Source organism: Rhopilema esculentum, chromosome 19 (assembly GCF_057945365.1).
Source record: "Rhopilema esculentum isolate cy_ngs chromosome 19, ASM5794536v1, whole genome shotgun sequence".
In the NCBI taxonomy this organism is placed as follows: domain Eukaryota; kingdom Metazoa; phylum Cnidaria; class Scyphozoa; order Rhizostomeae; family Rhizostomatidae; genus Rhopilema; species Rhopilema esculentum.
The window spans coordinates 1,561,594-1,586,187 of record NC_142833.1 but is presented as its reverse complement, the minus strand read 5'-3'; the positions used below and the strand labels follow the sequence as shown (position 1 = coordinate 1,586,187).

At 35.7% G+C, this 24,594-nt stretch overlaps 1 protein-coding gene across 1 annotated transcript; it reads right to left on the bottom strand.

The window, feature by feature from the left end:
* Window positions 1-2,335: 2,335 nt before the first annotated feature.
* On the bottom strand, window positions 2,336-24,161 carry LOC135688136 (lysophospholipid acyltransferase 5). The gene is made up of 17 exons (XM_065204853.2): window positions 24,005-24,161; window positions 21,589-21,647; window positions 19,518-19,566; window positions 18,826-18,932; window positions 18,523-18,616; window positions 18,038-18,075; window positions 17,146-17,205; window positions 16,504-16,551; window positions 14,491-14,567; window positions 10,837-10,945; window positions 9,486-9,572; window positions 8,559-8,678; window positions 6,973-7,019; window positions 5,718-5,865; window positions 4,809-4,967; window positions 4,127-4,236; window positions 2,336-2,546 (listed from the first exon to the last, which is right to left on the bottom strand). The coding sequence occupies exons 1-17, from the start codon at window positions 24,120-24,122 to the stop codon at window positions 2,531-2,533; spliced, it is 1,446 nt and encodes a 481-aa protein (XP_065060925.2). The 5' UTR covers window positions 24,123-24,161; the 3' UTR covers window positions 2,336-2,530.
* Between the last annotated feature and the right edge of the window lie 433 nt (window positions 24,162-24,594).

Below are 24,594 nucleotides of genomic sequence, written 5' to 3'. Positions count from 1 at the left end.
GTTCAGCAGTCAAAAGATAGTGCTTAAAATGCTATAGGTTACCTCATAAGAACCAATAAATTATGTTTCTATTACTTGAATTTTCCTTCACTTTCCTTAATAAATCAAGAACATATGGCATTCACTGAAGTTATCTGATTGACCATTTCTCATTTTTGCAGATGTATGTGCATGATTTAAAGTAATCTTTCACTGTTCTGTTCAGTGACATGCAAGTTAAAGAAAAGTTTTTAATTCGTAATTCAGACATTTTTGAATAAAAAAATAACATTTGGTTGATCCAACCCCACCAAAAACTTTTTTATTCTAAGGGGTCATTATTTAAGACAGGCAAAGGGATTTCTTATGATGAACAAGACATATTTTCAAAATTCTGGTAATCTCAATGTTACAGTACCACTTCCATTTTTGGAAGTGACAAATAACATCAAAAATATGACTCAAACTAGACCAGTCTAGAAGGGATAAATCTAGAAATGAAGAGTGTGAATACTTTGTCTTTCTTTACAATCAAAGACTTACGGGAGTGGGTTGCAATTTCATTTATTTTGTTAGGCCCAGACGTAAAATATTTTCCGTTCAAGATTGTGTATAGCCAACATAGTTTCCAAATTTACAGTGATAATACCCGATGTCCTTTTTATTCGATTCACAGTCCTCACTAAAACAAGACTTCTTGATAGATAAACATAACGGAACAATTCTGCAACCGGAACCCCGCCATGATAATTCCTTCGGTTCATAATAAATCCAGCTACAAACACAAGACTAATTTCCTGTGAGCTGTAGCCTAATTTTGCTTAGAGGGCCACTCCATCTAGGCCTCTACAAGAAAGGTACTTTATAAACAACAACAGAATGTAAATATCGTGCAACTCCAGTTTCATTAAAGCGAGTGAAGCTGCGAGAGCGAGATATGAAACCAGTATTTCGCGGCAAAATGGAAGCGACTGCGCATGCTCTATTAATACACTTTTCTCTGATTGGATTTAAACTTTGAGCGACAAACAAAAGGAAAGACAACAGCCGTTTCAGCTCGTATCCCCAACAATTTCCTCCAAAGACATAAAGTTTTCCTTCTTCAAATGATGAATCTCTGATATGTTAAATATGATACATACTATCACTAGTGACTGAGCGTAAACAAGTTTACTCCGTCAGGCGATAGCAGTTTAGAAGAAGAGGCAACGAGTATCAGCTTGATTTCGAATACAGTATCAGAGTGGTCCTTTGGTTTGATGTCAAAAGATTCATAAAAAGCAGCTCCTCGCACCAACCACTCCCCTCCACATTCATATCTCATAAAGACATAGTCAAACCTTTATAACGCAATAGTTTCTGGAGTGTCCTAATGAGGAGATCAGTGTTTCCTAGGTTACTGACAGACCCTCAGCTCATGCATTATGAGTAAAATCCCGACATGTTCAGGAGCGGACAGACATCACTTTCCCAGGAATGTTGTTGCTGAGGGTACAGGGGCTCTTTGGGATTATTTCTGAATTCCACAAAGAATGAATTCGTATATGAGTAAAATATGTAAAATTTTCATTGAAATTTACGTTGCCAATTTCAGTAATTGGCCAGTTTAATCCCACGAGCACCATCTATTCTAAAACGACTAGCCCTTTATCAGAATTTACCCCCCTTCATTAATCAGTTTGGTGGACTTGACAAAACTTGACAATATTTATAAGATGATACCTTATGCCTTCATGGGAGCACTGATGCAATAGCTTGACCATAGAACCAATGCAGATGTGAAAAGCTTCGACCAAGCTGAATGCTTTATTCAAAACATTTCATAACAATAGCAAGAACTATCGGATATTAAAGATTAAGGAAAAACTTGGATGAGATGGTTATATTAACAAATACGCATGGGGCAGCATATTTGATGTATACTGGGTAAATTCGAAATCCTTTGAAAACTCAGAAAAGCTGATTTTATCTGTCATATAACAGGTGTATTATTTACCAAAGGACATAGTCTTAAAGATCACAAACTTTTCTTTAGAAGAGGTTAAAAATGGGACAATGAGTGCAGCTCAGCGAGTTATAGAAGAGTTCATTTTCTCATAAGAAAATTCAAACTGATATTTGTCTCATTTTCTAGAAAGGTTAAAAAACTTTATTTTTTAGATCGCAAACTTGGGTAAAAACAAGGAATTGTGTCATACAAAGATCACTATTCTGCTGGCACAATGAAACTCGACTTTTTGCTTTTTTATGCTCCAGAAAAACCGAGCACACAAGCACAATTACCTATCCATGCCATTTCTGTTGATAGATGACATGATAATCTCCAAGGGTGTTCATTCAGAAAGCTAATTCCACATGATACTCACTTGAAATAAAATAGAATCTCTTATTCAAATATGATTACAATCGTTAAAAAACATCAGCAGTGACATTCAAAATTTTGTGTTCCAAAAGGCAAGTCGAATAATGCGGTGGAAATGATCACTCAAAACATAGCAACGATCTTTTTCTGACCTCGCAAAATCTTTACCATCGCCGGCATGAATCAATCTTACTTTGTCTTCGCGCTGAAAAGAGACAAACAGTTACCTTGGCAAACGTTCTCCAAATAAAACTAGAATCAAAACAAGTTCATCAATCGTTTATCAATAAAATTTCAAACACACATTGTTTGTAAATATTTTATTCTATCAATTTATTTCACTGATAGATCACTGTATCCGAAAGTAGGACAAAAAACATTTTCTAATCATTTTCTACCACCTCTTTGACTTCGCTGTCAATATAATACATGAATTTGACAAAAAAATGCGTTGAACACAACTTGAAAATTCTAGCTTAAACATAACTTGGTTCTAAAAAAAGGATGATAATATTCTGGAATTTTACTAAATTTAAGCATATAACAGCCATTTTGAATTTCTATCATTTAATAACCCAAAATGGAACAAGCTATAACAATTTATGGAAAAAATATCTTATCTGGGTAGGGGCTGTCTGTGTCATTATAAAATAGAATATATTGAAATGTTGTTCCTGGTGGCAAAGTATATTTTTTATCTTGATTTAGCAATCATGTGCAGACATTTTTCCAGGGAACCTGTTGATATGATTTAAGTACCTATAAATAGTGACTAGCAGCTGGATCAATAATTTCTAGGTCAGCGAAATGTTTATAGCAAGAGCCGATTGAAAGATCCACAAATCACAAAAACAAGCTGTAAGATTTCCCACGGTAGGCAAAACTGATACACATTACTATTGCATAAATACCATTCCTCAGAATATGCTTAAAGCCCGCTTAAGCTTCAGAAGAGTTCTCAAAAGGTTATGATCGAAAAAATCCGATATAGGTATATCCTACACGAGAAGGAATTTGCTTTTTGATAGGTCATTCCAGAGTTTTGCTCCCATATATCGAATGGATTTTAAACCAAATTGAAGCGTATTTTTTTTATCTAGATAGATATCTCCTCGGAAAGACTGCCTTGTTTCATAGTGATGGACTGAAATATTTAGTGTAAAGAAATTGTTGAAGCAACTCGGTGTTAGTTTGTTTATTGATTCAGAAACAAATGTTAATAACCGGAGTTTCAATATGTCATGAAGTCTGAGTAGCTTGAGGCTTCTAAAGACCGGTGTTGAATGGGAAAAGGCCTTTTCATGCGAAATTGCTCTAACAGCTCTTTTTGGCAGTTTGAAAATAGAGTCAACGTATTAGGCAAATGTTTGACCCCAAACAATGATACTAGCCTCAAGGCGATACGGATGTGACATAAACCACAATGAAACTGTGGTAATATAAGGCGTAGGCCTTTTTTGGTTTACCACAACTTGTTTCGAATGAATGTTTCGAAAGGTGAAAGAATCTTTAGGTGTGTAAAGCAACCACTTTCACCTTGACAATTTCCATCAGGGTATCCTCTCCATGTGGTTGTGTAGTAGTTTCGACTAGAACTAATGCACTTAGCATATATTGTAATATTTATGTGGTACGTAAACAAAAGATGTTGAAAGACGCTGTTGAAAACGTATAGGTGGTAAACATTGGTCTGTGGTCCATTCCATTGGAAAAATGTTAGTTTGTTTATTGATTCCATATAAGGCTCGAGAAAACATTCTGCTTCAATAAACAAACAAACTGTACCTGTCTTTCACTTTTGGCTTCTTACTTCGTCGGTAAAACCAAATGGAAAGATTCACCACAATAACAACCAGTGTGATTACAGTGCCTATGTAATACATTGAGCCATAAACCTGCAAAAGAAATAACGTTTGTCATTATGGTTCCATTCGATGTGTTAATACTTAACAACCAGGCACAGCATTTTCTCCAAAAACGTGCCAATTCTGAGGCAGATTAGATTTTGTGTAAAATGTTGCCGTGACAATGTGAAGTCAATATGGAGAAATCAACAAAGAAACAAAATATGATATACTTAGAAACAGAAATGATAGGAAACCCAAAATGAGATATTAGAACTTTTCGCCAGTCTTAAGTTAGTAATTGTTCGAGCACAGATGTGTTTCACTTTTCTAGGTAAATGGATGGTCTCTAAAGTATCAGAAATTGTCTAAAGCTTTACTAACAAATCTGAGAACAGATTATCAAGTAGATGCATCTTGGGCAAGTACGAGGCATCTTTTCACCTGGTTTTTTCTTTTTTGTTAGAGAAAAGTGAATAGAAAGGAGGTCCTCTTAGAGGTAAAAAAGAAAACGATTATGATGTTCAGGCTGTAACACAACTCAACAAAAAGGTAGAAACTAAAGCAAACAGGATTAACAACAGTTTGATATTATCGTACTGCAGAAATTACGCAATTCTTACCACTTTAGTTCTCCTCCACCGTAACAGTGCAAATGGGATAACGGAATACGCGAACGCGACATGTTTGAAAACGTACATAAACGGGATTAGCAGACACTTAATTGGCAGGCTTAGGTCATCGAAAACCAATCCAGTGAAATGATAAACATTATCAGCAAACTGAAAAATAAATAAAGATAACAAGGTTAATAAAAAAAAGCTTAAAGAACAGTAAACAAATAAAAGATTTCAAATATCGTACGTTGGTAGCCAATACCAACAACAATGCCCCAAAATATCACGTGAATAGTATTATGAATAGTATTTCGCAATATTCTTTCTTCTGATGGCCAATGCATGCTGAAATTCTTCGAAACACCAATCAACTTTTTCTTGCTTTCGTACTTTCTAATAATATTCCAAATACTAAACCCCCCCCCTCCCCCCTCCTTACAACAGAACAGTGCTGTCGCTGTAGGGAAGTATGATACAAGCTACATTGATAGCTAGAGGACAAACATTGGTTGAATATGACAATTAAATTTAAGTTTCAAGACTTTTGTAAAGTAGTGAATTATATCTTTTGCATGTGGAATATTCGTGCAACATACAACACAAAATAAACAAATGCAAAATTATAAGAATTCTTTGACACTTTATAATGCGATGTGACTAAGCCATTTGATTAAATCCAGACTTAGAAAGAAGAAGCTCATTTGAACTCTTTCAGGAGGATCTCAAGGAGGCACTCGAACGTGCTTTTCATTCTCTGCTGTCGTTTTCGATTCGCACCTGAAGAGCTTTAGGCGGTTAATCAACTCTAAATATGCTATGATACGGACCAGTCTTTCCATGGGTTCTTCAAATCACAGGCACCATCCAAACATAGAATTCTCTTTGGCTATTTGATATGAAATACTAACTGCTTACCTGTCTTTGTAGAACAATAATCACAAACTCGCTTGCAAAGGTTAAAAAGTATCCTATATAGAATCCATGCCAGATTGCCAGAAACAACAGCGCAGTGAGATGAGAGACATTCTTGTTGCCTAGGAACCGCAGACGCTTGAATACATATCTGCAAAACAAAAGAAAAAACATGAAAACTTGGCAATCTTCGCATTGAGCAGAGCAGGAGATTGCAGTTTATGAATCACATCACTCTTCCTAAGCTCTTTCTGAGAATATTTCATATTTTTCCAACAGATCTGCTTCCGCTTCGTGTTATGTTCTGGCCCGATCAAGATAAATACGACAAAATCTGTTTACGCAATCAATCTTCTGACACAATGTGCATCATCTTCTGACACGATTCTTCAGAAAAAGTTGCTGCTATTTTCCATCATTTTTCGTGTCTTTGACCAGCATTATCATTTCTTTATTCATCTTACATATGTTACATTCATATACTGATGTTGCACTCTATATTGAGTTGAATCAACGCTTGTTTTTCTTTCAAGATAGCTAATTGAATTGAATTAAGATAGCTAATATTTTTCTCAGAAAATTTTCACATAATTATAAAAAATTGCTTCATGCCCAAATATGAGGCAGCGATGAAACCATTATTGATGGCTAATAGTTGTGAATAAAATGAACAGTCGGGCAAAAAGCAGTTGCCAGCTTTAAACAAATACAAAAAATTACTTAACACAAGCAGTGAATTCTCTTTTTTCAAGGCAAAGAATTTTATACACCCTGAGGTACCGTAAATTATATACAAGCCGAAAAAATGATGAATTAAGCAAAGTAGAAACGCTCTGACCCGGCAAAACATACTCTAGAAATTCTACTAAGTCTTCCTTTGGAGACAACCAAGTGATAGACTTTGAATGAGTGACTACCCCCTTCCTATTTCCAAGTAAGAGAGCAAGCGCAATAATGATCGAGTCTAATGCGCATGTTCTACGGGCACATCAACGGGGGGACCAGTTGTTGATCAATTATGCACCATGCTTAAAAGCTGATTTTTGAAAAACGCAAACATTTAAGTGAATTAAAATAAATAGTCATTCCGCTAATAACTTTTAATAAGCATTATTTGCATTACTGACGAAGGGTTATGACTTGAATATTTAGTCACTATATAAAAGGGTATAGCATTTATCTATGATTATAATTTTGTACATCAAATATCTAAAGCTGCAGGTACATAAAACTTACAAAGCTTATAAAACCGACTTACTTTGCAACCCACTCGTTGGTGTTCACGTTGAAGCAATGAACAAGAGTCTGCAGAGATAAAACGAGGCAACATGTAGTTCTTTCCACACTGAACTATTAAATCCGTGGGGGTATGATTACCGTATTCGATAGTTTCATTAGATTCCGTACAGTCAAACTCGCTTTAAAGTTCGGATTAGAACAAATAAACAGTAAACTCCAATATCTCGAACCTTCAAGGAACCAGTGAAATGGTTCGAGATAGCGAATATTTGAGTTATCGGGGGCATCTTCCTTATAAAAGTATTGGGCAAGGGGAATGCAATATCAGTTCGACTTACTGAGTGTTCGAGTAAACGGGGATTCGATTTATCGGGAGTTTGCTGTATCATCAAGTGAACAACGGTAAAAATATCGTTAATGCCTGCACAGATTCTAGAAAATATGTCACCATATCTTGCTTTTCTTGCAAAAGCCCGAATTCTCTCCCACAATTTCTACAGAGATTTTGAAAAGGTCCGATGCCCACAAATATATAACTATTAAAAAATACCCCATGTTGTGGCCTGCAAAATAGACTGGGACGACGCACTTTTCTCACTCAAGCGAGTACGAATTACACGAATTTGACTGCGGTTTCGGAAAACGGCAAAACTGGGTTTATGCAATTGAATTTTGCATACAAATACTATGTTTTGCTAATCAAATGTTTTGATCGACAGAAATTGTTAGCCATCATAGCCTCCTTTGGGTTAAAACTTACTTCTTGCCTAATAAAATTGCCTAATATATACCAACTTTAAAAACTAAAATATTCATCCAAAATTAATAACAAATATTGCATTTTTGGTCGCACAGGCCTCAGCCCTCCAAAAGATTTGTCTCACAAACTTCAGTGATTCTTATAGACAAATGAAAATAAACTGGAATTTAATCAATACCATTTCTGTTTGCAACTAGAAGCAACGTGTTAAAAGACCGAATTCGCTGAATTCAGTAGAAACAGACAAATTGATTTAGCTAGATTTAGTTCCTGTACGAAAACGTTTTGTTGTGTCCCAAATATTACACACAGCCGAACGTGCAATTTGATTAGAAGAAGGAATGCATTATTTGAATTTTTAGGCTCACCTAAATATTTGTGTTCCTACTAAAGTTTTATTCTTATCAGACATTTAACAATGGTTTAACAAGGCTTCTAGGAAAATTCTAAATGAAATTCGTGTCGCTTTCTTTGTTATTTTTTGCCTTGGAGTTGTTCACTAAGTGTGACTTCTATCCGTCAAAACAAATCAAAGAAACATGGTAATTTGTGTTCTATTCGTGGCTCATAATTTTGTGAAAGTGAAGTCAAAATGAAAACTCCTCTATGAGAATGCACTGGCGATTTGAATTTTCCAGACGCTTATTTTTCTGTCCAATATTGTTCTTTCACACCTGCCTGGAGTCTTGATTTGAAATGAATTGTTATATTGCTAATAATCTGCTTGGAGTTACTTCTAAAGTAACAGCCATGATGATGCAATGAATACGACCCATACCGCGATACATTTAAAAACAAAACTTATATCCAATGAATCCTCTATCAACAACTGCAAATTTACGTACCTCTAAATAGTAACCAGTAAAGTATTTGGTGATTCGAATATTCTTTAGTCCATCCCACTTTGCTTTGCCATCTTTGTTAACTCCGTTGTAACCCAAGCCAGTCAAGATACAGCAGCCCTCCTATGAAACAAATGCACGAATTTCAATCTTTGACTATAAAGAAATCCCACCTCTAAAACCATCCACTAAATGCACTCTGCTTCTAATATCATTTAGCTTAAAGGTACGTGATACTATCAATATACCGGAGCCAACGAAAGAGTCACTTCTCTTAATACTAGCCGAAATACATCAGCAAGCAGCTTACGTCACAGAACAAAACCGGTGCATGATCAGCAAAGAAATCTGATGAAGAGCACAATGACCGAAATAGACATCTAAGCATGAAATGCGTAAATCTTATTAATATAACATTCCTAACAACAAAATTTGTTGTTTCAATAGCCAAAGAAGACTCAGGGCGAAAATTGCTGATTCTACAGTATAATTTCAAACAACGAACAGGCAATCCACATGAACGACACTGTTTAATATAAATTTTGAATTAAGAATACAGAGAAATAGAATTTGGTCGTAAACTATACGATGTACAAACTCCAGCTTTCAAAGTTGTTCCTAAACGCACCAAACTCTTTAAACATGGCCAGGAATAAATTTCGCATAAACTGGCAACATTAGTAAAATTAATTCTTATAAGATTTGTACCGTATATAAGAACCAAAGGAATATTCAGCTTTTTAGGGACAATTAACAATACAAAATAGACATAGGATGTGACATCTTCCATGTCACAAATATTTTTCGAGAGAGATCCTCCGTTTCCAAATAGGATGGCATGAATATAAAAACGAAACTGATGCAAACAAGCAACCACATGGAATAATTAATGGAATAAAAATCTCGGTTATTGAATCTTAAGCAACTCACAGCAAAAAGCCAAACAAAGATGTATTTCAAGAACATTATTTGGTACCAGAAGACCACTTCAATGCACTTCTTCCAGAGCGGAGCATCCTGAAAAAAGGAAACGATAAAATGAACTAAACTTAAAGTAAATGGCATGTATTTTAAATATATCTGATTAAAATATTTATGGTTCATCTTAAATATCAACAGTTAGGATCAACAGTTAAGACAGGTCTGGTCTGTCCAACTCAAGTCAGATCTGTACAAGTCAAGTCTGTATAAGTCAAATCAAGTCGAGTCTGGACAAGTCAAGACTAGCATGGACCTATTTAGAGCTACCTCGCAACAATACAAGGAATCTCGGAAAGCATAAAGTAGGGGACAATAGCTAAAAGGGGGACAGGAAAACACCCAAAAATGGATCAGAAAATTAAAATGTAGCAACAATGGTGTGGATGATTTGTTTGGTTTTACAATAACATGTTTGGGGAGGTGAGAAAATCTTAAGGTGTGGGTACCGACTACTTCAACCTTTGTCATTAATCTTAAATATCGACAGTTATTCAGGAGTATCCACGATCAAAGGGGCTGCGTCATGGTATTGTAAACAAACCAAAAACACGGAACACTGAGCGTTTTGGGATAATTGACAGCCTAATTAGCATATTGGGATAATTGCGGATGGTACTTCCGTGCTTCAATAAGTTCGAGAAATTGTTTTTTCTGAGCACGGATGCAAAAAACTGTTTTATTCCAAATTGGTTGTCTTATTGCACGCTGGTTGTTTCACCTTAAGAGCTTTCACTCAACTGGCGTGTTGCTACGCGGGTCGCTACGCGGGATGACCTGTGTGACACAGTCCCTTTAAGTTTTTCTGGGACACTGGTCACAACAAAACGTAAAGAAAGAGATGAATTTGTATGTTGTTTTTAGAATCTAAATGCGCTGTTCTACATTTAAATTGCATTTAGGAGATAGTGATAAAGCATCAAAATACAAGGCTGGTAGCATGACAATAATGTTGCTAGTGTGTTCTTATTAGAAAGTACAGTGTCATTATTTTCGAATCGAGCAACTGCAAGTTGATAAGGAATTATTCCGCTGGGAACCCAACGAAATTTAATACATCGATGTTCAAAGACATTTGACGTTTCAATTTAATTAATGTTTTGTACTGGCAAGTCAGTACTTGAATACAACATCACATGGCCTGATATGGATGAAAGGTGTGGCGATTTCCATGACTGTCTTTCAGTCATCACTAATCATTTCCAGTCATTTCTAAAGTCAAATTGTTTGCTACAGAATTAACATTTCCTGCCCTAAAGATCTTCAAGGCTAACAGAGAGGTAAGAAAAACGTGCATACTCACAAGGAACTCCTTCGTAAGAATGTGGTAGGTGGGGTAAACTGGATCCAATAATACAAATGAAACTAAGAAAACGACACCGAGAGAAAAGCGAAGGAAGCCAGCGACAAACCTAGAATAACATTTAAAAAGTTAGATTTGAGAAGAGAAGGTTTTCTTTACCAAATGAACATTGATGATTGACTGGAGGTAGTTCTAAAGTTGAATGCTAAAGGAGCCAATTACCCTCAGAGGGGGCCGAAGAGGGAGTTGCCTTCGATCAATATTGGCAAAGGGGGCGATATAGAGTTTTGGATTTTTGTTTATTGTTAAAGAAAACCCAACGTCAATAGCGTAAGAAAAAAAATTAACAAAATAACAGAAAAAAAAATTTCAAGCTGGAATGACAAAAATTGGGATAAAAACATTTTCTACCAAGATAAATCGTGCTGTAACAAATGGCGCTAGAATGCCAATTTTCAGTTGATCTTGGTTTAGGTTTTGGGTGCTTTATTCCTTGTTATTGTCCTATGGAATGCCTTTTCTGAGATCTTTGTCAAATGTGTGAATATTGCCATGGATATTTTAAGATGTTCTTCTTAGTGAAGCGTTCTCTGTTAAAGCTTTCTTCACAGAACTACCTTAACACGTGTGGGTAGCCCAAAAGCTTTAAGTTGATCAAACTAGGTGTAGAATCAGCTTCTACAGAATCTAGCACACATGCCGACCTTATTATTCATTTAAGACGGGTCGAGCTTGGGGATTCACTGAAATAATTTTATCACTGAATGAAGAAAGGGGAGAAATCTGTTTCATTTTCAAAACCAAATTACTATTTGCATTCAGATTGTATGGTTTTCACTTTCATGCTTTAACAAGGCGGCCATGGCTGTGGACTTTGGTCCACCAATAAAGACAATGCGGAAAAGGACTTACATCTTTTTTGTTTCAAGCGAAAAGATAGCAGTAAAACGAACGCAAAAATCCGTACGAATTTACAGCTATTTCATTTCAAGATAAGTTGCATGATCCTCGTATTAAACGGGGAAGTCAAAGTTGAAACTTAGAACTACCCTATTCTTTAAACATAGAGCATGGTTTGAAAATGACGTATAAAGCAACTTAAACAGATGCTTCAATAAAATTAAAGCTTACACCTAAGGTCGGAGAAATTTGTCTATTTCATTGAATTTTTTACGCAGTGAAAACCTTAAATGAGAATTGTTTACTAATGGCTCTGCTAAAAAATTTACAACATTAACAAGAAAATACACAATAAAGAAAAATACGAAATAAACAAGGTGAATTGGAGAGGTAAAGGGTGTGAATGACACGGGTGAGTGTTTGAGTTTTGTGAGCTAACGACACGGGCATTTGTGAGCTAAGTCTAGCGGTGGATCAACTTATATCCGTAGCATCGCAGTCCTTAAGGCATGTCCAGGAGGATAATGCGTGGGTCTTCTTTGAATTACGTAAAAGCGTCCTGCTTTGAGTTCTACGAAATCGCTTTTTACGCTCGTGGAGTCTCTCCTCGCGTCGCGTCTATTGCTGTTTCTCTTTTTTTGTGACGGTAATTGAGAGTGATCTTGTTTATAGGTGTGGCTTCAGGGTTACCATGTTATCGTGGGTGTGCAATTACCATGCTCTGCATATTGAATTGTTTGTATTGTGAATAAAAATAAGTGCGTCATCTCTCCTTTGAAATTTTTCATGGGTTCATATTTCAAGTCACCATTCGATGTTTTATTATGATGTTCCTCTTTTTGTCCTTTAACAGCATTTTACAGGCAGTCAGAACTTCTACAAAAACCCTAAATAAGCAGATTGCACTCATAGATAGGCTACAAATTACCACTTAATTCAATCTACCTCACATGCATACTAGTCTGAAAAGATTGTTGTAAATCAACTTTTTTTAAAATCAAGTAAAGGATTAGAAAACTGTCTAATGTGTTCATCTTCTGGGTCCGTTCCTTTTTCTCTCTTGTAAACGGGGCCTCAGTCAATCCTAGCTGATTATTCGCGTTCTCGTTGCCGCTTGTTATAATTGCCTTATTCATAGTTCAGAAAAGACTACCTGGCGCTTTTTACGCCGATTTAATGAGTTTTCTTTTTAAAAGAAAAACTAATTTATGGCTACTCTCCTCAATTTCTCTGTAGCTTTTGCAAAGCAGCAGCTGCCTAATCATTTTAATACACACAGAAAACTTGGCATCCGTTTTTTCTTGTATTCTTTTTATAAAAATAACCTCTCATATTTCCCACTCCTACTCTATTACCTCCGTCCAACTTTTACTGATTTATTTCCCTGGTAGCCTCACTGCTTCTAACCTATATATTTTCCAAAGGTCGTCTAGACGGCATACCTTCTCTTTCTACATGGTAGAAGATGATTGACACTTCAGTAGAATCGAAAGAGGAAGGTCACACGAACGCCACAGACTGAAGCAAGTCTTGTTAATCTGTGCGAATGAACGCATTCTTCTGCATTCATAGCTGATCCGCTACTTCACAAGAGTGCAATTCAGTGCTTAACTAGCAAATGACCTATACACAAACACGTGATTCGATTATCCCGAGAAAGCAGCATTCAGATTAGCAAACGTCACATTGCGACCAACCAGGCTCTAATTCGTGCACTTTTTCGAGTGGCGCACTCCACCCTGCGCGGTACTTAAGCGCAAAAGAAACAGCTGGGTAAAAAACATGATTACATAATACAGAGACGAACACCCCTTCTGAAATATTTTAAAAAGTTACATTGTCTTATATAAGGGTCCAGAGTTCATGTGATATGGAATTCCCAGGAAAGGGTGCCAAGAAACTTTACCACACCAATAAAGTGGCAATGACGTCTTGTTTCCAAAAGAGGGGGGGGGGGGTGTTAGAAATAGAAATGTGTAGGCAGATTTGGATGTCAATCACAGACAAACAAACATTGCAAATGGACCTGCCCAGTAAAATCTGAGTTTGGATAAAAGAAACCATTTTGGTACATTGAGAAAGCTGGTTCGAAACTGATGGGCCCTGAAATTTGCAAATCTCAGGGCATCTAGATTTTTTGCAAAAATTGGACAATTTCAAATTTGAAAAAGATGCTTTCGCTTTCACATTGAACTTTGGCATATTTGGTTTCTAATTATAGTTTTTTTGACACTACGGGTACATAGATGTTTTGAATCCTTCGATGTTGGGGTGCCACTGGGTGCCTTCAGGGCTTGAATGTCCCGAATAATAATCGGCTCATTCCAATAATACGATGAAAAGCCACAGGAAAATTATAATTACCAGATAACTTATTCTCCTCAGGTAAAAGAGGCTTCAAAAGTGGGCATGACCCTTAGATTTGCAGGTATAAACGGACCTTGTTCCAAGAAACGACGATTTTATGGGAAAGTAATTCAAGTAACAAAATGAAATGAAAAATTAAAAACTGGATGTTTCGAGCATTTACTCGTTATCAAGTGACGATAAATTGTGATTTGAGAACGGGTACATGCTTGAAACGTCCTGTTTCTAACAGTGCACTTTATTCTGGTACTTTAATTATTGTCTCATTATATTGTCGTTTTTTGGATAAAGAACCACTTAAGCAATTAACATGTTTCATTGGATTTATCTTGGTTGGCAAGAGTGGACCATAATAGTTGGACATGTTAATAACAAAAGAAATGTTACCTGGATCCGCCATTCTTTTCGGCATTTTCATCGATTAGTGTTCCTTCGATAAATGCGATGTAGCGCTTCATTGGAAACTAAAACAGAGAAAAGGCACTAACCTGAACATCTTAACCGTGAAATGAATAGAACACTAGTTGAAAAAAGCCACCTGCGAAAGTCTCTCTATTTTGGTAGCATTCTACAAAACTGTTCTCAAAGTTTTGGATAAAAACCCACAAAAAGACGAATGCATGCACAAACATCAAAGCTGCTAAAGAAATGTTGATATGAATCTAGCTTTCCTGAAATACTTTGATTTTTACTTGTATTTTGTTTGTTCAGACCGAGGAACATTTCCTTGAAGAATGCTTTGTATGAAACACTGCCTTTAACGGAGAAAACTGATTAAATCTGACATGAAAATCTATTTTCCCCTTCATTTTTAAAAGATTTATGAAAGTTTTTCAACAATATCCACGATTCAAATCACAGCTCCGTTACAACGCAGATTCTCGCTGCTGCGAAGAAGCAAATGACTTCTTACTAGGTGACGATTACATTGAAATTACTCAGAGTTCATTTCACGAGGGGCACTTGTCCCATTCCTAATTGACTGGTCATGTTGGTCTTATATTGAATGTTTCTTATGCGGGTTTGGAGTTAAATGCTTGAGTAAAGCGCATGGTTGAATAGCCTTTAATTCCTTGGGTTGATATCCTGGTAACAGAGAATTCAGCTTGCCGTGGGTCTCACTTTGCTCGGTGTTGCCTCATTGAACACATACTATTCGATTTTTCCTTACCCTCCAAGCCTCGATTTGTTCTCTTTATACGAAAAATCTTTTTTTTATAAGAATAAATTAATTTTTCCAGTCCAAATAAAAATTGGTTTTTATGAGCATAAAAGTTTTCTTTCAAATTCTTTGCTACTGTCGTTCTTAATCACGAAAAAATTCTCGGAGACGAATCATACTAGCACAATAAAAGCTTGATGAGTGCTTCTCAAAATGTTTGCGTGAAACTCAGTGAAAACCATTCAGATAAAGGACCAAATTGTCGATGAAATGTAACAAACTATGAATCTCGATGTTATAATGAGTTTCTTCTAATGAAAGAAGCATTTTTTGGAGAAACCATAACCATTTAGAGCCTTATTTCCCGGTTATTCAAAATCTTCTCACAACTTTCATCACTGTTCATGTTTTGAGGCGTCTATACTTTTAAATAGGACTAGAGCATCGGCTAATTATGGGGAGAATGGCCTTCCTTTACCCGTTTACAGCTCAATATCAATTACAATTGTGGTTCTTGCATAACGTCCCTAAATACTTCCCTCCTTGTAAAAGGTTATGATGTTTTAAAATATTTGGGCCGATGCACAAACGGTCCAACTCACTCTCGGTGATGTGGGAAGGTAGACTAATGACTGATTTATTGGTATCTATGGTTTGTTTTTCCGAGGAGGTTATTTTGCCCTTCAACATCTATTGCAACATCTTTCCAAAATTAGAAAACGAAACAGATAAAAAAATAATTCGTAGCCTAGAACAGGCATTCTAAATGTTTTCGAAATTCTTTGACTTGCTTTGATCTCTTGTGCCTATGCCAATCATAATTTCTATCTTTAATTCATTCTTAAATTCGCTCTTCTCTACAATATGACCCATTCTACCAAACACACTCAATTTTTATCTGAAACCGTCTTTAAGAAAACGAGTCCTAAGGTGACCAGAAAATTAAGAAACTTTTGTCCTGACGACCTTCAACCTGAACCTTTGTTTCTTACAAAAATGGTTGTACATTTTCAAGAAAACTATTATAAATCGGTGTTTATTGATAGACAAGTAAAACGTCTTTCATCAGGTGTTGGTGTCAGGGTGCCATCGTATTCAACTACAAGAGGGATACAGAGTTCGCTGTAACCATTGATTGTAAAACAATGGAGAAAACTTACTACTTTTGGCACCGAAGCACATGATCAGTATGAAATTTACAGACAATGAAATAATCCTTGATAACACTCCATACATACCTGCGGGCCAGCCATTTGCGCTCCGTAAAAGAAGGAAAAACCACAAATCTATGACAAATAAGAGGACTGTTGGCAAGCCTTTTATGGGTAACAAGAACAGAGCTAGCCGGGGGGGGGGGGGGAGGGGGCTGGCATTCGCGCGAAGCATCAAGAATAATACCGACAACTAGCAACCATGATTGACTTCACAAATATAAATTACAGTTGTGTGAACGAAGTTTCATGTCAAAGCTATTTAAGACGTGAAAGACTTGTGTCAATTACCCTTTAATGCCTAAAATATGAAACCAAGGCACTTTGCAATACCCCAGAATGCAAACATCACTGAAAAATCTGATTCTTCATACTGAAAAATCATGTACAATCCCTTTCATAAATCACACAAAAATTCATATTGAACTTCATACTGAAAAATCATTTACAATCCCTTTCATAAATCACAGGAATCGGTCAATCTTTCATACGGCAAAACTAAACATTTCAAGGTCATTGTCAATATTGCAAAATGTGCACAGTTTGGATTTAGACCTTGATTTCCATTTCAGTCAACTCTGTTTCTTGCGGTCGTCATCTGTGCAACCACCCCCCTTTTTTCTGGCCTGGAGCTCACCCTATCCAACAACAATAAAAAACCCAACTAACCTCTAATAATGTTGGAATTCGATCAAGGGCAGTCAGTTTTTGGTCGTTTGACAGCTCCTCCTATGGAAAGACAAAATTGAGCTTTTTAACATAGAACAGGGAGTGATTCAAAACAGTTTGTTAAAGTTGAGATCCCTGTTTGGAAAAAAACGCTCAGCCTACTGTGGCTTCAGAGGATCAGAATTCGCAAGAGGACAGGTTGATACATTTAAAATGGCTTTTAAAAGAAGCTGTTCATTATTAGTCAAGTCAGTTGCTGAAAATAACATCCATAAATGAAACAGCCCACACTAAAGCCTGTTCCTATCAACAATTCTTAAACAAGGAAGACATTTTCTAAATGCAATGAAACTGAAGGTATAAAGGGAAAGAAAAATTTTATTACCACAAGCAGTTGAAACCAAAACATAAAAAATAAGCTAGTCAACTTGAATTTCCTGGCTTTAAAACTGGTTATTTCCAAAATTCGCATGAATAGCATTCAAAAAAATTATGGTACCCAAATCGTTAACAAAGCTCTCAGAATTAGATCATAACAGAATGTCTAAATTTCAGTGCAATTCAGTGGCTCATGTATATTTGATAGATGAAAAAAATGTGCGAAGTTTTGCCCTCAGATTAATAGTTAGGTCACTGCCCGTTTGCTTGTGATGAAATATGATTCATACCCCTAGTTCTGTTGCCTAGTAGAAAGAATCTGTGAAAGATGCTATGATCTACTGTAATAAAATATCAGCTTAGAGCTAACATACATGAATCAGAATCACTCAAGACCCTCTATAGGTTGGAGAGTCAGGAGAGTCTATAGGTTGGAGAGATTTTGGACAAAGGTCAACTTGAGTATGTTATGATACTGTCTAACACATATGAAGTGTACTACAGTTTTCATTACCTTTGGGCGTTTTCCATCATAGCAATCCCAAGCAAGACCTAGTTCAAGAAAATTAATGTGAGAAAATATAGCAGCATGTAATACACAGAGAAATCACTTCAAAACTAGATAGCCAGTAGACATATAGGCAAAGGAAAAGGACTGAGTTTCCAGCTTGCTAAGCAAATGATACCAGGTTTCTACCAGGAGCAAATTTTATTTTGGAGGGCATGAAAACTCCCATTTTGAGACAGTTTGTTGGCAAAATCATTCTTTGGATCATAAAACTATCTTAAGGTAGACCAAATTGGGATGAATTCTTTCTGTGAATGTCTTTAGCTGAGAATTTAACAATTGCATATCCTTAAACATGGTTTCTGTGAAAATATGCTACTGCCTTCTTACCTAAACATGGTATTGGAGATTAGATGTGAACAATCGGAAAAACTGATTTAATACTTGTAAAGCTGATGTGGCAGAGAGATCAAAATCATGCTGGGACATACCGATAAGACGTAGACAAAGAATGCACTGAGGTGTTGTCCATTTGATATCATAACTATCTGATGAAGTGAAGATGTAACCAACAATTAGATATCCCTTGAAGGAGAAAGAAGACGACAAAAATCAATCAATGTTTGACCACCTGCAACTTCTGACCTGCAACTTCTGAAAAGTCAGGAGGTAGGCAAGAGCAAAATTTCTACGGATGTACATCTTTTCAAATGCAATGGTTTTATACATGGAAATTATTTTGCAGATTAATAAAATAAAACCATTCTATGTTTTGACAGCACTAAATGACTCACCATGTTAAAAGAAAACAACACAAAAACAGATGCTCTAGTCCCACCAATCAGCACCAAAACGATATATGTTACCAGGATGGAAATGGCTGGGTACACAAAGTCTTGAGCTGAAAAAGAAGATGAATATCTCAATTTTCACACAAAAAACAACCACAATCTCAAACACAATAACAACCAACAACAGGTCAGGACGTGCCATTTGTATATTTCCAGGTGAGCTGTGAATCACTCAACTCACTTGTTCAGAATATCAAGAACAAATATAAGGGAAATGTATATTTGTAATAGCCTAGACGTCCAGCAAAATTAAAAAATCTAAGCAGTATTCTGCATTTAAATTGCTGAAGTCTCCTTCAATCTGTGATGTTGCCAATTTTGCTTGCATCTCTTTTTAGGATACATCTCAAGAGAATCTGTAAATAAATAGAATTTCAAAGGGTGTAATTTTATCAGAAGGCAGTGCTGAGGAGAGTTCAAACTATGGTCTGCATTGTCCATAAAAGATACTTGTAAATTTTATTTTAAAAAAGGAAATTTTCAGGCTCTAATATTGCAAGAAGATTTGTATGTTCTTTTGCTATGTCTATACAGCATTGAGCACTTTATGTCAGACCAGCTAACAGAAATTTTTATTAAAAACTGAGTTATATGTGAACAATTTGTGGATGAAATCATCAAAACAGTGTACTCACCAAAGCAAAAATATAATATATTTAGTCCAAATATGGTAAAGTACAGGTTCTGCAAAAAAGCAAAAATGAAACTCAGACACTATGTCAGCCACTTTGGAAATCTTTGTTACTACTTTAAAAATACAGAATTGAACAAAATATTCATTTAACCTGCTTCTTCATCTCTGCGTCTCATCATCTGACTAATTTTATCTTATAATGTTCCTTAAAGGCACAACACAGTTTACATGACCTGCATGGGCAGCACCAGCTACTAAGTTCTGGGGGGACAAAACAAAACTTTTGGACCATTCCCTTTAAATGTCAGAAAAAAAACCTTTACCAACAAGGTGCACCACTTTCGCGTGAAAACCTCTCTCGTGTAAATTATTTTCTCTTTTGTGTAAATTTTATTCCTTTTATGATTGGAGTGGTGTAGCTCATCATGTCTGGTCGCAAATTTGTTTGATTAGTAAGGAACATAGGTAGACTTGATATCTCCTTTTAAAATAGCTTTTTGTGAGTATTTGCCATATCTGCAACGCTATTGGAACGATGGGCGACACCACTCCAATCACATTTGTAGCTTATTATTGTAATATTTGTGTCTCTATGTTAAGTGTAAGTCTTAGGCTTGTTATTCATTTCCATGCTCCCTAGGCTTTTGTATTGTAATTGATTGTCATTGTAAATTTTATGAGAATATAAAAAAAGAAAAAAAAGTGCACCAATTTTACCAATTGTTTGGTCTGTTTTCTAATAAATACTACTTTTTAAGATTAGACATTCAAAAGAGGACCACACTTATCAGAGGGCTGCGTTTATTACCAATGGTTGGCTAAACACTTTTGTTAGAGGGTGGCATTCATTAGAGGAAACAGGGTAATGACAGGAGGAAAGCAGTAAATCAATATACAGCAGCTTTTTATTCTTTAGAGGCTGTGGACCTTCTTCCTCAATTACTGATTGCATTTTAATTGTCCTTTAATAGCAACCTCCAAACCACTCTTTATAATACATTCTTCCTCCTTCAGTCCTGGTAACATGAAATTTGTTGATTAGGCATGCGGTGGTGTGTGATGGCATGTGATCCATAAAATAGAGACCTTACGATTTTTACAAAGACCTGATAGCAATTCAAATGCCATGTATATTTGAAGTGGTGTATCACTGTTTGCAAAAGCATTTGCAGGTTTTATACAACCAAATAATTTTTGTGGAATTTAGAAGAAGTTTCTTGAAAACAAAATAATTTAGTAAAAAGCATTCAAGATTTTAGGCCCTGCTGCCATTACTCCGTTTTCTTGTGAGAACGGATTCAAATTCAATTTTAGATTTTGAGTTCCAATGCACTCAAAAACGGAATTATTTGATACCAAACCGGAGTCCTTCAAAAAAAAATGTTCGACGTTGAGTCATTTGTAAACAGAATCATTTGAAGATTTCATACAACCAAATAATTTTTGCGGAATTTAGAAGAAGTTTCTTTAAAACAAAATGCATTGTCTTATAGGGAATAGCAATCGAAAAAAGAGTCATATAATTTCATCAAAAAGTGCTCAAACAAAGGATATGAATACAAATAATGGTGGTGTAATGCAAACACCCACGTTATTGTTTTGATCAAAACAGAGTGGCTTGAGATAATGCGTTAAAGAAAATACGAAAATGGAATGAGAAAAACAGAGACATATACGAAGATGGAGTAATGGAGCCAGGTCTTAAAGAGTTATGATGTCCCTGGAAATTCTATCAAGATAATGCACACAAAAGAAATTGAAAATTACTTTGGAGAAAATAATCAAGAAATTAAAAAACAAAAGAGAAAAAGAACAGTAATTCCAAATGGGGAACACCAGGACTGCTTCTTCCATAATACCAGGATTGCTGAAACCAATAACGATCAGTAAGTTGAACAGCACATTCTTGGTTTTTCATAAAAGGTGCATGTGCCTGCGATCCTTTTCTTATGAAAAGCCAAACATTGGGAATTTCTTCTAAAAAGTACATGCACCTTTCAGGGAAGTACATTTGTGCTTTGGTACAAGAAATTTACTATTACTGGATTAAAAAAACATTTATATTTTTATACCTTGACAATAGGGCTTGCTCTTGCCACTGTAGCATGATACAGAAGTGCCAAAGGGTAGCCTGTAAAATAGCAATAAATGGATTGAACACAAGAATAAACGTGAATTGAATTTTAAAAAGACATGAAAGATATTTTCACATTCTTAATGATAAGAGCCAGAGATAGTGATAATAGTGATAAGAAATATGGGCCTTCTTGAGAAAAAATTTAAGCACAAGTGTATGTCTGTGGTGAGGTACTTTTAAGGTATTTTGTCTTATTTCATGAAAAGTGGAAAGCTGGGTGGAAATGGTATTAATCCTACTCCTGAGTTAATTTCCTTTTTTTTCTTTTTTTTTTAATGCTCCTTGAATAAATGCTGAACTTTGAATAGTATAATCGTCGCCGATACCGTTTCGTTCATTGTGTTTTTCTGAATCAGGGCAACTGTAAAACAGTGTTGTTTTACACTAGTCTAGCAAGAATTTTAAATGTGCGCTGGGTGGAAATGGTATTTATCCTACTCCTGAGTTAATTTCCTTTTTTCTCTTTTTTTTTAATGCTCCTTGAATAAATGCTGAACTTTGAATAGTATAATCGTCGCCGATACCGTTTCGTTCATTGTGTTTTTCTGAATCAGGGCAACTGTAAAACAGTGTTGTTTTACACTAGTCTAGCAAGAATTTTAAATGTGCGCTGGGTGGAAATGGTATTAATCCTACTCCTGAGTTAATTTCCTTTTTTTTCTTCTTTTTTTCTAATGCTCCTTGAGTAAATGCTCCAGATTGGTTGTAAAGCATTTAGGAGTTGACGATTGAAGAAAAGCACCCAGAAGCAGTTAGTCCTGACATGATCTAGATAAAGATGAGGCAGGCATTTCTTAATCAAGTTTTTATATTTTCACTGACAAAAACTTTTGAATATGAATACGAAACACCATTTCAAACATAATAGAATTGACAAAAGCTAGAAACTAGTAAGCACCACATAGCTATGTGGGTCTTTGATAACCCAGATGTAAAGAAGCATACTGATCATAAGTTGACTGAGCATACTGGAGCGCTGGGTGGAAATGGTATTAATCCTACTCCTGAGTTAATTTTCCTTTTTTTCATGCTCCTTGAGTAAATGCTCCAGTTTGGTTGTAAAGCCTTTAGGAGTTAACGATAGAAGATTGAAGATGAGCCCCAGAATGCTTTACCTGGTGGATTGGCTGAGGAGCTAGCAAGGCCTCAAAATCACATAATACAACATATATACCAAATAAATATATATGAAACACTCTTTTTGAATTAAACAGTACAGATGCCCCAGACTTTAAAGTATTTTTTCTGTGCGGGGAATACCAGAAGAATATTTTCTAAATTTGCGGATAACAAACACTTCCTGCCAAATTGTGTGTGGAATTTGAAGCAAAGACCTTCAAAGAGACCTTGTATTGGTTGTTTTTTTCTTGTTATCAGAAGTCAGAAGTTTGAATGGTGGAATATTCGAGGGGAACATGACCAGATAAACAAATATTTTGCGCGGAATATAAGGCAGATTCTTAATAATGTGCTGGCGGAAATAAGGGCAAAATTATTGAACGCATTCCTCGCACAGACCAAACTCTTCAGTCTGGCAGATGCCTGTACTGATACAAGCTCTTTTCATCCAGGCACCCTATTTTAACAACAAACTTGATCCCAGATCTCTGTTGGCACAAGGATGTATGACAACGCCCAGCGCATTAATTAAGGCTGCTGTTGATATTACACCATTTTTCTTAGTTTTATGACAAGCTGAGCATGTCTTTTTTATGGTTTTAAACAAACAATCCTTGGATTCTTTTCCAAAAATATTTCAACCGGCAATTCACTCTTTTTGGTGAGCTGGTATTGCTTCAAAAAGAAAGTATCCATAGGAATGTAGAATTTATTTTAGTTCTTACTCCAAGTTCTATTTAGTTTTGAGAAGGGAATTAGATCAGGAGAAACGTCAGCAAAATCTGGATTTCAGTCTTGTGGAGAGCTTGACATAAGCTTACTTCAGCCATTCAAAAATAGATATAAAAACCTATTTGAACACAGGACATTTCAGCTACAAATTGACTTATTCAATATGAACATCAGATATCAAGACCTTGATTAAAGATTTTTTGTCATAACTGGTAAAACATAATTAGGGGAATAGGATATAAGAAATGGACATTTAAACACTTAATATTTGACATAGAATTTGGCATCACTAAGATCTATTAAGTACGATATAAATGCTCATCAATCCAGAGCCTAGTTGCATTCATTGTCCCAATAAACATAATACCACTTATTAACCCTCAACGGGTGGTTCTTACTTCTCGATAGCCTATGTATACACGAATTGAAGTTTGGAGGAGGGTACCCTAAAAGGGTATACAAATGTCATATCGACGAGAAAGATAGAGAAAAATAGTTACCGATAAGAAGTGCTATAAGAAATCTTAATCCAGGTTCTGAGGTACCAATAGCCTTTGCTAATCCATCAACCTTGATGAATTCAAAACCACCCTTGCCACCTTGCCCAACACCTTCCATTTTGTATCTTACGATTCTATTGAAGAAACTTCATGTAAAGAAATTCCGTTGCATCGAATGTTATCTCCTTCACAGCGGTTATTTTAATTAAGCATGCTGTTCTCGTTTCTTTGTATTCTATTCATTTACTTAATTTAATTTAATTTTAAAATTCCGCTACAATTAAAAATCTTTCAAGATACAATGAACAAAGATTAAATAACAGGATTACAAAAGATGAAAAACAGAAAATTACAATAAATAATTGCAGAAAATTTATAGAAAATCGTATGGATAGCATCCCTTGTTCTAATTGTACTTGGGGTCCTCTAGTCTAGCAAGAATTTTAAATATGCGCAATGTATGTAACAGCCATGCAGCTGTGAATATCGACTGGGGTGGGCAAACTCAAGCAAGAATCATACGTCGAGGGGACAGGCATTTAAACAAGTAGGAAATTCTTAACAGCAAACGATTTGTTTATTACAGAGCT

Coding starts and splice junctions, on each gene's coding strand:
- LOC135688136 (XM_065204853.2), bottom strand. CDS start 24,122: ATGGAAGGTGTTGGGCAAGGTGGCAAGGGTGGTTTTGAATTCATCAAG. Junction 19,567..21,588: donor GAGCAAGCCCTATTGTCAAG/GTATAAAAATAT, acceptor GCTTTTTTGCAG/AACCTGTACTTTACCATATT. Junction 10,946..14,490: donor GAAAAGAATGGCGGATCCAG/GTAACATTTCTT, acceptor ATGTTATTCTAG/GTTTGTCGCTGGCTTCCTTC.